At 33.8% G+C, this 15,396-nt stretch overlaps 1 protein-coding gene across 1 annotated transcript in view; it reads right to left on the bottom strand.

The window, feature by feature from the left end:
* Positions 1-15,396, bottom strand: part of PKD1L2 (polycystic kidney disease 1-like 2) — a gene marked incomplete at both ends in the record, with an annotated part of 77,696 nt that overhangs the window by 10,409 nt on the left and 51,891 nt on the right. The window contains 5 exons of the mRNA XM_051218745.1: positions 1,221-1,429; positions 7,205-7,483; positions 9,559-9,724; positions 11,523-11,740; positions 13,769-13,996. Of these exons, the coding sequence (XP_051071393.1) occupies positions 1,221-1,429; positions 7,205-7,483; positions 9,559-9,724; positions 11,523-11,740; positions 13,769-13,996 (1,100 nt within the window). The remainder of the gene's footprint in view (positions 1-1,220; positions 1,430-7,204; positions 7,484-9,558; positions 9,725-11,522; positions 11,741-13,768; positions 13,997-15,396) is intronic.

The following is a 15,396-nucleotide window of genomic DNA, read 5'->3' as shown; positions in this document are numbered from 1 at the left end:
TCAGAGGTAACTAAACTTTGAACAGTTATTGTAGCCATCCTTCAGACTCAGATTTGTAGAATTTTATATATGAGTTAGATTCTAAGATAATTCCTGTTCAAAAACTTTTTAAGCTGACGGGAAACTTTAAATCACTGACCTATCTCATCAAATCTGATAACCCTCGTCTGGGTTTGGTCTACATTCTCACACCTAGATCTCCTACCACTGTCAAACTTTGTTTTCTAATGGATTGAGTATTCTCGTGTTTCACATAACGTCATAACAGTACTTTATTTTCTTTCCAGTTGATGTTGATCCTTGAACTACAACTTCGTATTAACTAAACCCTTCTAGCTAGAAAATCAATATTCATAACTATATAGGTAGAGCAGGGCAACTATGAAAATCATTACTCTGAAACATGAACGTCAATAAAGCTTTCAAGTAAATGGAATTATGCATTGAAGAATAGCAAGACTAGCAGTGTAGCCAAGTACATATGAAAATGTTACTACTGTTAAATGCCGTTCAAGTTATTTATAGTGTTAGATATCAACTCGGTATCTAGATGAAGTTACATTACATTTCTCAACACTACAAACACCTAAAAAAATATGGGTTATTTAGACATTATTAACTAATCCACAAGATTGTCTGTGATCTGTTGCTCAATAACTGAAGCAATCTATAGTTCTTTTGCTCCATGAGTCACAAATATTTCTTTTAATATTCTTTTTGTTAGTCATTTTTAGATATTATCAATAATGATAATAGTGCTGTAGTTAGTCGGAATTTACAGTTTTAAATGTGAATAGAAATGTCCATATCGAGTTTTCGAGAACATTTTAATACTGATAAATGTATTTATATGAAAAATGTATGCCAATGTTTTCTTTTGTAGTAAGCACCTGTGACTAGATTAATCCATCTGAGGGTCTATATTTTCTGAGATTTATTGGATTTTCTGAGTCTTATCCCTTTATACTGAAGACCAACAGAAGTATATAAACTCTGATTTTCTGAACAAGATGAAAATACTGATAATAGTATTGACTGAATTAATCAGATTTTATAGCCATTCACTAGTCTGGACACTAGCTTCGGCTGTTACGATTATAGATTGACTCAGACGATTGCTGAAAAGTATGCGACAAAATATGTTGACTCACTCCAAGGTACCACAGATAGAAAGACTAGCTACTCCATTAGTTTACAGCTAAAACAATAAACGAACTTACTCATCATTTTTGCTTGTATCTTGTATTGCTGACTGAGTACTATAAATAAATGAAGCTTTTCCAATATATAGTTTTTCATCTAAATGTTCTTCAATAGCATGGCGTAATTTCGTTGCATGACTAACCCGTAAACGTGAATTACGAAATATATAAATGATTAAAAACAATGGAATGAATGTAAGCAGATTGTTAACAATAGCTACATAAAACTATGGAGAGAAAACAGGTGGAAAGAAGAAAAACACACAAATAAAAGTTAATATTTATAACTGCAAGGTAGAAAAAGTGATCGGTTAGACTAAAAAATGTCAACTTATTTTTGCTCAGATACGATTTGGAGTTGAGTAAAAGAGTTACAAATTAACTGCACAGTCAGGATAATATAAAGCTTCTAGTTTAGTTATATAAAAGAATAATCATTGACAAATATAAATTTTAATTATAATACCTTCAGTATGCTATGAAATAATATGAATTCTAGTCCAGTGAATTTAATATATCATAAATTTATTGATAAAGTACAATTTGAAGGGGTATTTATCCTCTTGAATATTCTGGTGGTACACTAATTAACTTCTTTGTAGCATACTCTGAAAATCATCATGAGAGGATATTTGTCTCGGCTGAATGCTACTTTTTAACCACTGAATAAATCGTCAGTTTATATCAGTCTGTAAGAAACTTAGATTAAATGTATCGCTATGTATTTAGTAGAATTCTTTAGTTTATCTACTCATTATAATAAACTGCCATCGGCTGGACACATTAAAAAACAAGTAATCCTGGAAATTTATTATGTGTTATAGTAAGACTTTATGGTGATATTCTGCTGACTTCAAACAATAAGAAAATCGGAAGTCTGAGTCTATATACGAAATATACTACTCAAAAAATCAATAGATGTTGAATTCTTAGCTGATACTTTCAATATAAATCAAATGAAATGATAACGAAAATCAGTAATTACTTTCCAACATATATTGATAACTAGCACAAGGAATAGCTCCTTGAAGTTTTACTGAGAAATCATGACTTACTGAGTCAAATAATCACCTTAAGATGGTCATCAAGTACCTTATACGGAGAAATGAGACATATCACTGGAGAGTTAGTTAAATATTAACATGAAAATAATGCTCTATAAGTTACACACTTTTTACAGCTTCTCTTTACTTGACAATAAGATCTGACAAAAACACTTCCTAATCAAATAAAACTTCAAAGGCTGTTATAAACAGCACACATGTGACAATAATATACAAAGCTTATAATCTACTGCAATAAATTAATTTGTATTTCTTTTTGAATGTAATTTGTCATCATATAAATTATGTAGATGATACCAGTGAATAAAATGTACTGTCCTATTGTCATTTACAGCTTTTAAACATATGATCATATTCAGTGTGGTAAATATTTCTTCTACCAGTTAGTTACCATATTTCATTTAACTCATGTAATGTAACCAGAGTAACAGTAATAGATCAAACATTATGAAATACTGATTTATTTATGAGTAGATTTCTAAATAATGGATAAATATAACGTTTAATTATTGGGCAAGCCTATAAACAAGGTTGAAAATTCTGTAGCCAATCTAGTATTCAAAACGTTTATTCATCAAGGTAGTTAATACTGCATAACCATATCAAACGAAAAACTACGAATGTCTATAAAACATTTGAAGCTTCTTGTATCTTCAAGCAGTCTAGCTCAGTGATCGTAATGTTTTCGAGATCAAAATATTATGAAGTTATTTAACCAATATATAGTGAATAATAATCCAAACCTTTATTCAACTCAATTTGTATGACATTCCATTGATCAATAATAGGTCCTTTTCGTGAGAATGAACATTTGGAACTTCAGTAGAGCATAATCAAATTTTAGAGAAAGAAATAAGTAAACAAATAAAAGACGACTACCAGTGGCATCGATGAACGTTCGCGTCAAATTGGTACGCAATTGAATTCAAAAACATATCAACCATTTGATTTCTAACCGGTAAATCACTTGTCAAGTGTGTTTTACGTTCCGTTTCTTTATTCACTTCCCTTCAACTCTTTTGTGTATTGTTTTATACTACTTATTATTATTCAGTAAACAATTTCTACATGTATGTCGTAACGCAAGTTTACAGTGTAATATTTTAAAATGTTTACATATTCTTATAACATTTATTGTATTTATCATTATAATTACTTTATTTCAGTCCCTGTAGCAGTTATTTTCAGTTTTTGAATGGTCGTTTAATGACTGTTTAAATACGACAGTTCCCATATTGTTTCCTCCTGCTTCAACTCCGCCTGGAGTCCGTCCGAGGGCTACTGCCGGTCGTAAGACCGGATAAAGGAGGACGGTCGGGCATGGGGTTAGCGTCCCCATCCCGTAGAAAACTAACTCACTAAAAAAACTCTAACCAGAAAAAATTATTCAAACCTTTTGAACTCTGCCCTGGGATTCAGAAGTTCTTCATTTAGAAGAGTTATGACGCCTCATGATGAAAACCGAATTCCTTCGGAAGTTACGAGGTCGATGCCCCTTCTGACAACCAGAGCGACCATTTATTTAGGTACATGGAATGTTCGTACAATGTGGGACACCGGGAGAGTCTTCCAAATTGCTGCAAAAATGAGGAGATACAACCTAGAGGTGCTTGGGATCAGTAAAACACATTAGACGCAAGTTGGACAACAACGACTAACTACAGGAGAGCTCCTGTTATACTCCGGCCATGAAGAAGAAAATGCCCCACATACACAAGGAGTCGCATTGATGCTGTCCAAACAAGCGCAAAATGCACTTATAGGATGGGAATCTCATGGACCAAGGATCATCAAAGCGTCGTTTAAAACAAAGAAAGAGGGCATTTCAATGAACATCATCCAATGCTATGCACCTAAAAACGACCACAATGACACGACGACGACACGGACTGGGAGAAAGGAACGAAAATGGTGAGAGATTTGCAAACTTATGTGCTTTCAATAAACTGGTCATAGGCAGTACTATATTCCCACATAAGCTCATTCACAAAATCACATGGACTTCACCGGATCACACTACACAAAACCAAATCGACCATATCTACATCAACAAAAAGTTCAAGAGAACTATGGAAGATGTGAGAACCAAGAGAGGAGCTGATATAGCATCAGATCATCACTTGCTGGTCGCCAAGATGAAATTAAAACTCAAAAAGTACTGGACAACGGGGCGGACAATATCACAGAAGTTCAATACGGCCTTTCTTCGGGATACTGACAAACTCAACGAATTCAAGACAGTCCTCAGCAATAAGTTCCAGGCCTTTCATGATCTACTTAACGGAGGAGGAACTACTATGGAGAACGACTGGAAGGGGATCAAAGAAGCAATCACTTCAACATGTCATGAGGTTCTGGGCCACAAGAAGCACCATCACAAGGAATGGATCACTGTTGATACACTGGATAAGATTCAAGAAAGAAGGAACAAGAAGGCAGCAATCAATACCAGCCGAACAAGAGCAGAAAAAGCCAAGGCACAAGCTGAATACACGGAAGTAAACAAGCAAGTGAAGAGGAGCATCAGAACTGACAAACGTAAATATGTGGAAGATTTAGCAATGACTGCGGAAAAGGCTGCAAGAGAAGGAAACATGAGACAACTGTATGACACGACAAAGAAACAGTCTGGAAATCACCGTAAACCAGAACGACTAGTGAAAAGTAAGGAAGGCAAGGTAATCACCAACGTTGAAGAACAACGAAACAGGTGGGTAGAGCACTTCAAAGAACTCTTGAATCGACTAGCCCCACTGAACCCACCAAATATCGAAGCACCACCCACGGACCTCGCAATCAATGTTGGCCCACCAACAATTGAAGAAATCAGCATGGCCATCAGACAAATCAAGAGTGGCAAAGCAGCGGGACCAGACAACATTCCAGCAGAGTCACTGAAAGCAGACGTAGCGGCAAAAGCAAGGATACTCCACATTCTCTTCAATAAGATTTGAGATGAGGAACAAGTACCAACAGACTGGAAAGAAGGACTTCTGATCGAAGTACCGAAGAAAGGTGATCTCAGCAACTGTGATAACTACAGAGGCATCACTCTTCTCTCAATACCGGGAAAAGTCCTCAACAGGGTATTGTTAAACAGGATGAAGGACTGCGTAGACGCACAACTTCGTGACCAACAGGCAGGATTCCGTAAGGATAGATCGTGTACAGATCAAATCGCAACTCTACGGATCATTGTGGAACAACACATATAAGCGAACAATTGTTTTCAATTAGATCGTCATCAGGCTTTACTCTAATATACATGAATATTTATACGAAAATTTTTTTAAACCAATCAAGGCAATATGAGTCAATAATCACAATGAAATAGAATAAGTCACTACACATAATAGGTAAAAGTACAAGTTGATAGTACGAAGACAGGTGAACAGATAGTGGAACAATCAATTGAATGGAATTCATCACTCTACATCAACTTCATTGACTACGAAAAAGCATTTGATAGCGTGGACAGAACAACACTATGGAAGCATTTTCGACACTACGGCGTGCCTCAGAAGATAGTCAATATCATACAGAATTCCTATGATGGATTAAACTGCAAAATTGTGCATGGAGGACAATTGACAGACTCGTTCGAGGTAAAGACCGGTGTCAGGCAAGGTTGCTTACTCTCACCCTTTCTCCTGGTGATCAACTGGATCATGAAGACGTCAACATCTGAAGAGAAACACGGGATACAATGGACATCTAGGATGCAGTTAGACGATCTAGACTTCGCAGATGATCTGGCCCTCCTATTCCAAACGCAACAACAAATGCGGGAGACGACCAGTGTAGCAGCAGCCTGAGCAGCAGTAGGTCTCAATACAACACAGCATGCACCAATTCAATCACAATTGACGGAGAAGGTTTGGAAGATGTAAAAACCTTAACATATTTGGGCAGCATCATTGATGAACATGGTGGATCTGATGCAGATGTGAAGGCGCGGATCGGCAAAGCAAGAGCAGCATATTTACAACTGAGGAACATCTGGAACTCAAAGCAACTGTCAACCAACACCAAGGTCAGAATTTTCAATACAAATGTCAAGACAGTTCTACTATATGGGTCGGAAACCTGGAGAACTATGAAAGCCATCATCTAGAAAATACAAGTGTTTATTAACGGTTGTCTACGCAAAATACTTCGGATCCGTTGGACGGACACTATTAGCAACAACCAACTGTGGTAGAGAACAAACCAGATCCCAGCGGAGGAAGAAATTAGGAAGAAGCACTGGAAGTGGATAGGACACACATTGAGGAAAGCACCCAACTGTGTCACAAGACAAGTCCTCACATGGAATCCTCAAGGCCAAAGGAGGAGAGGAAGACCAAAGAACACATTACGCCGGGAAATGGAGATAGACATGAGAAAAATGGACAAGAATTGGATGGAACTCGAAAGAAAGGCCCAGGACAGAGTGGGTTGGAGAATGCTGGTCGGTGGCCTATGCTCTATTAGGAGTAACAGGCGTAAGTAAGTAAGTTGCTCTTGGTTCATTTTTGCATGTTGATAAACTGTTATCAAGCTTAAACATAGCTAACAGCTGTCGTTTGCACTACACTATGTTGTGACTATTCTTTATGTTATCATTGTGGGAAGTCTTTTTTATTTCAGACTTACAGACTGTCAAGGCGCCACAGATACTTCACAAGTTTAGGTTTGTAGCTAATTTATATATATTACTTAATAAAGAACCGATTTGTAGGTAAATCGCTGTTTTCTGAACTTCGATTTTGCGCGTATATCAATTGTGTGATTTAGACGTTTCGATAGATTTAACAACACCGGTGAATTGGTGAATCAACGTTTTTCTAGAAAAAATATAGATGTGTATCTCTTTGTTACAAACAGCTTCAGATACATTCTGATCTAGATTAGTGAATGTTTTTGTTATTAATGGATAATTACAAAATATTAACTAACCTCTGTGGGAGTGAATCCAAATGGTCCAAGACTAATTAAATTTGGCTGTTTGACAGATCCTTCACCTTTGTAAAACATGCATGAACCAAGCATAGATAGATAAAGTAAAAGTAAACAACAGGCAACTCTTTCCACTCTTGTAAATCGACTGAATATTGGACGAGCTACGACTGATATCCATAAATGATCGTCAGTCATATTTCGAGATGCTGTTGTGCTGAACATGTGTATAAATGTTAACATTTCTTCTTGACTTGTTACAGGAATAATACGATCCACCTAAATAGTATTTTAACATAGACAATAAATACTTTTACTAATAAATGAATCGAGGTTTGTAAAACGAAGTATTTTTGTTTTTCTACAATGGGTACAGTAAATATAAAGATGTTTGCCTGTCATTTATGTTTTTAGGAAGCCTTAAAATTAAATTAATGTAAATAACGATATTCCACTAATAAATATCACTACTGTTCCTTCGCACTCTCGTGCTCAGTATTTAACATACAATACACAGGTTTTTATGTGAATATTTCATACAACTAAAAACCATTATGGAGTTTATAAACAATTTTAAAACGTTCGTTTACTAGTTATAGGTAGTTCTAACACTACATGCTTACCTGCAGATTTAACAAGCCAGTGAGGGCCATTAAAGCTACTTTTGTACAACATATCCCAAACAAAGCTTTGAACGGACAATCATTTCACTCCATATAGATATTTTATGGTTTACTTACAGGCAAACTGTCTGCCCAAAGAAACATTAGTGAAGTTCACTACCAGTTACATTTATTCTGGCATTCTTTTCACAACACTGTTATAATTTCTGCTACATAATTTTCATCACTTCTAGATAAATCTTCCTGCAAAGCTACCTTATATCTGAAACCTTAATAATCTACTATGAAGTTATTTGTTAGAAAACAGAATATAAGTGATCATTATTCACATTGTATTATTTTATTCAATTGGCTATTAAAATATTTAATTCAATGTCTACATTTCCTCTGTACTCAGAAAATTATTACTAAGAAAGTTCCGAGTGTAAGATGGTGGTTCGAGGTAGTCAACAGGAAACCTTGGACCCAGGTTTCGTGCTATTGGCACCCGTCAGCAAGGTGTACCTGTAATCTTGAGGAAACCGGTGCTCCCTAACGGATCCAACCCCGTGTCACTCAGCTCCACAGTCAGAGACGTTACCACTGGACCATCCGGGCCGTGGCCGACCTCCTGTAGGACTGAAATGTAATCACAATTGATTGATCACTGGGTGGTGATCAATGTCATGTGTATCAAGTCCTTCTGGTGCACCACTTCCCTCAAGATTACAGGTACACCTTGCTGACGAGTGCCAAGTAGAACGAAACCCGGGTCCAGGGTTTCCTGTTAACTAACTCCAACCACCATCTTATCTCAGCATAGTGCATGCAATGTCAAGTCACCTAGACTAGTGGCCACATTGCAGCTTGGTCGATAGCATTCGATTTGGGCTAAGAAGGACTTGACACACATGACATTAATCACCAGCCAGTGATCAGTCAATTGTGTGTTTATTATTTACCTTCATGATTACTACGGATACTGAAACGAAATTATAGTTATGATTAAAATATTAGACACAATTGGTTTCATCGTTGATAATGATTATGGTCAATGCTTCAACTTGTACTTTCGTTCAAGTATTCATTACAAATATTTCATCCTCCTTACAGTATAAGTTTAATATATATCACAATTCTTAGTAGTTCAGATTTGATATTTGCAGTCATAACGAAACTAAGATGAAGCTCTTCATCACCTGTATCTTAAGAATCACAAATTATTTGGAGTGGATTGATTTAACTTATAATCAGGTTAAACAAATTTTGGATTCTCGATTGTTTTATTTAACTAGCTATATGTAAGAAATCATATTTGATTGAACTATACTCTACTTGCTATTGATATTGTTTGATTTTATAAAAACTGATCTTTCCAACAGTCTTTTGTTGAAGGCAACATGTTTGTCGATGACAAGAACATATACTGATGAAAACAGTAATTTAGGTATCAAATACATTGATATCTCAATTGAGATATATGTCCTGAATAATAATCAAAAATCAAGGCATGTAAAAAAGTCATATTAGTTTGCTTAAAAAATTTACGGATATTAATTCAATTTTCGAATAGCATTTATAATGAGTCGACATCAATTGTAGTAGAAATGGAAACCAGGAAACGCTAATGCTCCCTAATATTATTCTTCTAAGATCCTTGGAGAAGTGACAGATACTATTCATAAAAATCATTTTTAGACGATAGTAACATTCATTAATTCCATTTATTTTGACATATTTCTAACAATTTACCTGACCATCACCTTCTTCAACTGCAAACCAACTTTCAACAATAAAATGTGACTTTTCTCTAGTTTGTAAATCAACCACTCCAACATAATTGCAATACCACGATGCTTTATCACCTACACCAGAATTATCATGCCATAAACGTATGTAAATTAACGGCCCCAGCGGTCTGTATAATAAATAGTAGAGTAGTGGGACCTTTATAAGTTTCGTGGAAATATCAATAAATTGCATAATTTTCGCACGTAACATTTATGAGTGATTATTTTAGTATAGACTTTTATATTACTAACAATAATTTAGTAATAAAAAGTTATACATTCATAGTCTGGGAGTTACTATGGTTAATTCATTTTCATAACAATTCAGTTGATCCAACCAGTAGTAGTGGTGTTGAGAACGAGAACAAAAGTAGGAACAAAAGAATATCTTGGTAAAATAGATGAACCATATATTGAATAGTCCATTTGCAAATTTCCATTATTTGTCCTTCACATTCTGTATGATTCTTCGTAATCTCAATCCCTTTATATTCTCTTCAATTTGATCTTCTTAGTCTTCTGCTGCCAGGGTTTCCACTTTCGAATGGTGTTACATACTACTTGCGTATGTCGACATAAGTAACAAACACCCCAGTGACAGTTTCTTTTCAAAGTTAAATCATGTATTGAAGCTGACCGTCTACTAGCTAGTCAGAAAATTAATTTTATGTTACATAAAGTATATGTTAACTTTTTGAAAGTAAATCTGATCCCAATCTGAAATTTTTGAAATTTTCTAGCTTGAAACCGCTTTTATTAAATAACATTCGAATGTGTTCATTTTGAGATTCGATTGCTGGAATTTTATTATGGTGTACATTGATCAACTGGTAAGTAAATTGTATACGGTCTTTTCTCTTTGGAACCTTTATGTAGATAATCATACTTCATGTAGTGAGAAATGTTAATTTCTCCGATATCAACTTTAACTTATATGGATTATTTTCCTGAATCAGAAAATAATTCTTGCTGTTTTGTTGATTCGTTGTATGCTCTTAACTGCATAGCAGTAGCCATGGTAAACATACAAGAGTTTGCTTGTCAATCCTACTTCCTCAAATCTTTTACATAACATGTTATTTCTATTCAAGTTTTAATGTAACTGATAATTTGAGGGAATTTATTAATAATAGCTTATTTTAAACCAACTAACTAGTCTAATTAGCAAATAACCGGGATGAATACAAAGTAACTTGAAAATTTTACCAAAAACATTAATAGTACCTCCAGTTTTACTTTAAAGCTCTACAGACCATAACTTTATTAAAGTACTCGAAATTTATACTTCTAATGAATGATGAACGTAAATATGGGATGTAAGAACTAGGTAAGGTTAACTTATTGATGAACCCACAGATTTGTATCTAGCGTTAATCAGATTTCCGTATGAAATCAGGAGTAATAAGAGATGTAGTGTGAAAATTAAAAATTGTTGTTTAGTGATTCAAAAATATTTTTATTTGCTTTCGTGGTAACAACTGATGATTGGAGTTAGCCATCAGAAGAATACAGGCCACGTTTTTTGCTATTTAATCCTACTTAATCCTAACCGAGGCTTTAATTTTAAGAGTTTAGAAGATGAATTTGTTTGGAAGTTTTTATTTCAGCCATACATGATTGTACGATATTTTTATAGACACTAGAGATCTGTCTCTAAGCAACAAGTACGTTTATGAAACCATTCTTTCAGTCAGGTTATACTACCTTTAACTAAAAAATATCTTGAAGTTTAAAAACTTCCTCATCACCCTTCATCACGCGTTCATACTCAGATCATAGATCATAAAGCGGTAATCACGTAACACAAGTATGACTTATCTCCTACAAATACGACATCAAAATTAATGGGACCAAAGGTATGCCAAAATGAAATGAGTGAAATCGCCAAATAATTTTACTTTTTAGGTTGAATTACTAGAAACCTACTTTGGACAAGCGAGTAAAAATCGATCCGTGGCACCACGACACAATACTTTTCGATTGGGATCTTGTAGAACGTAACAGCCTGTCTCACCATATTGTCCAGAAAGAATAAAACAGACTTTAGAATCAGTGCCCCCACATCTACGATGTCCAGTACTCACAATGATTTCATAAAAATACTCACAATCTGGATTATTCTCAGACAACTGTGTGACAGTAAGCTAAATATGAAAAGACAGAAAATAAGATATTAATTAGCGTTTCTATGAGATATAAAACGTTTTTAGAAAGTATCCATTTGTCTGGGTATATTGCTAACAAACAATATATCATTCCTAATGTAATGTATATTTTTATCTATTCATTTGCATGAGTTCGTAGAAAGAAACACATAGAAATATGAAAGGGGAATCTGTCATGTTTCAGAGATTATTTACAGTTTTTGTTTGTGAAAAGCAACATATTTACCGGTTTCATCGTTATGCATTTAAGATATCAGATATTTGTGACACTGATTACACTTCAATGTTTAAAAAATCATTGATGATAAATACTTTCAATCTAACCTGTTTACAAAGAAAGACAATAACGAACCTCTCATCATGCTGAAATGAATTTGTTTAATGGTGAAGACTAACTGAATTTTGAAAGTTCTCGCTACAGATTAACTTTGGGTAGTGCTATGTAACGAACTAACCGAATTTAGAAATGTGAACCATTGGGCTTCTCAGTTGTGTAAATGTAACACTCACTCGCCCAAGGGATCTCAAAACCTTAAGCTTAATTCGTGATAAGGTTATGGCTGTGTACAAGAGGTTGAAGCTAGGTTTACGTAGCTGCCCAGTCTCCCTGAAGTTCTAACTGATAGCAATCTGTGGTGAAATATAAACTAACAACTTTGGCATATCTATGTATTTGTAAGTTACATTTGAATATTATCTTTGGTTAAGTAAGGAAATCATGAAATAAAATGTCTATTTTTTGAATAAGAAGTATTATGTTTTTTCTTGCTCTTGTTCAAACAATATTCTGTTTCACATTGAATCCTTTAAAATACCTGGATATTTCTATATTTGATAACTGAAGATAAAGTTAACCCCCCACGGAGTCAATAAATAAATATTGTTCTTTTCATAAAAAATCACATTATGTAATAACGATATGTTGTTATATAGTCGAATAATAAGTTGAAAAGTCAGGATAAGAAGGCAAATTCACTTTACCTCTAACTTGGTGCAAAATTTTATGAAATAAGTTCATTCTCAGAGTGACATTAAGTCAGCAGAATATTGGGGTTATAATTTCCAGCGCAAAATTATATCAGATATATATGTTTTGTAACAGTCAATTGTGAAATTCATTCGGCATGACAGATGTAAACTTCCTTCTAGCGTGACAATTATATTCATCGTATTATTCTGTGTGAACTTTGTAAGTGTTTTACAGTAACCATGTGTATCTTTTCGTTTATATGATGTTTATTGATTAACCATCGAGTGTGTGTATAATAAGCATATTAATGAGTTAATTTAGTCGAATGACGGCGTGATTTTAGGCGAATCATTTTGAAGACTTGTTTTTGGGATCGTATTTGTGGATAGTTAATAAGCCTTCATTGTACTAGCGTTTATGTTCACGCTTCGCACCATAGGGATTATGGGGGTCCACTTTCCCAAGTTTAAGCCATAGGACCGCGGCTATTAAATCTTGTTGCTTTAGGGAAATATTTGATCAAACAAGAACTGCCTAACATACTAGTTAATATTAGATGTTGCTCCGTTAAAACATGATTTGTTAATTACTACTTCATTTGTAAACAGGATGTGTTGCGATGAATATCCATGCGTTAATATTTCTAACCAAGTCCTTGATTATAGCACATTTTTGATATTAAATATAACTATTCCCTTCCAATTAATACTTATCTTTTGGTGACATGAACTTCTAACCTTTATTTTTAATTTTGTAGATCGTGAGATGCATGTAATATACAAGTCACTCGTGACCAATATGTACTAAAGACCAGTAACTGAAGCTGGAAAAATAAATTATGTTTAAATCGTTACCTTTTATCTTGCCAGTTCACTTTTCTCTCAACTAAACAGTAATATCTAACTTATAACCAAGTTTCGATGTTATTTCAACAAATCCATGTCAAGTGATTCTCAAGCGAGTGATGAATACCTTAGCTGTACTTTAAACTTTTTCACTAAAAAGTCTTCAATGTTATCTTAAAAGTAATATCTCACCTTTTCTATATCCTTAATATCTTCTCTACGTGCCCAGATAAGTATTAATAAAAATATGATACAAAGGGAAATCTCTGTAGCATACAGTGTAGGATTTTTGTTAAAATCTATATTAGCAAATACATAATTGAAATCGATACTGTTGGGTAGTTCAAACCATCCAGATGTGAATGTGGAAAATTCATCACATATACATTGAGTCTGTTGAACGGTAGTCTTAGGACCAACCTTAAATGTAAAAAAACAATAAATATATAGACCAGCGTATTTATTTTAAGATTCAAGAAAGAGCATTATTACATGTTAACAAATATGAGAATAATGAAAACGCGAATTAACGAATACTTTCCTATGAGTTGTTTGCAAAAAAGAACTCTCCGTACATAACTTGATATCTAGTATGATCTAGTATAAAAGGCTAAATGTGACTGATTTCAACTTTATAACATTTTACTTGAACAAATGTATATTTCTGTGAAAAAGCTTGAACCAGATTGCTAGGCGAAACGTTGGATTCACTTCAAATTCTTTCTCTGAGATTTTACAAATACATTCTTCCTCTTCAGTGTATAAATGATTAACAAAGTTTATTACTAAATATCTACGAATAATAAATGTTTTGTTAACTGCAAACTATTTGGACCGAGTCCGTGTTCATATTCTTTATAATGTATTACTTTATCTGACAGATAATTTCCATTTAAACATTAAAAATTAAAAATCACGAAGTTCAGTGAAGGGATCTCTTTTCAACGAATTCATTATCAAGCTGTACAATCGTATATATATATGAAATTTTTTTGTTAAAGTACTATTTATTATTATTATTGCATTTCTCCCCTTACGTGTGTCTTAAATCCTCATTAGTTTATTCATAATTGCTCATGATATCACTTTATTGACTTTTTACACGACCATGACCTTTAATTATTGTAACAAAAATATTTGAATCATCCTACTACATTCAAGTTCTAACTCGTTACTAACTTATTAAGTTGATTGTTACTAGTTATATTACGTAATCTAGTATTATAATCTTTCTATTACGTCATCTTGGTTATTCCATGTTCACATCTCCTTACGGAACTAGTAGTTTAAACAAAAAAATTTTTCATGTATATATACGACTGTACAGCTTGATAATAAATTCGTTGAAAAGAGGTCCTTTCGCTGAACTTCGTGTTTTTAATTATTAATATTACTTTATCATCTTATTCAATTATCATACTGACTCAGTTTTATTTAAAGCCTGTTGAATTAAAATTAAATTACTTAACCTATGTAATAACACAGCTAAATGTATTAATTCATGCACTGAGTAAATAGATGGAAATTGTGAGTTTAAATTGTTTTTTACTTATTAACCATGACAACTATTTAAATAAGGATAGATGCTTTTTTTAATTATAAGCCAATCATTACTGTTCTTCGATAGAATCAATTTAGGCTCTAAATATGTATTTCTCCCAGCTTATTGTTTGTGTCTGATAGAAAAAAGTACTGGTTATACGATTCATTAAAGATTAAATTGCTCAATTCTAGTTTGAAATCCTGTAGATAAGTATTTGGACCAGTGAGTTTATGTTAATAAAATACACTGATCATTTAAGAATGTTAGTCGAATACTT

This window comes from Schistosoma haematobium, chromosome ZW (assembly GCF_000699445.3).
Source record: "Schistosoma haematobium chromosome ZW, whole genome shotgun sequence".
Taxonomy (NCBI): Eukaryota; Metazoa; Platyhelminthes; class Trematoda; order Strigeidida; family Schistosomatidae; genus Schistosoma; species Schistosoma haematobium.
Note: the sequence above shows the minus strand (reverse complement) of the source record. Positions and strands in the feature narration are given on the sequence as shown.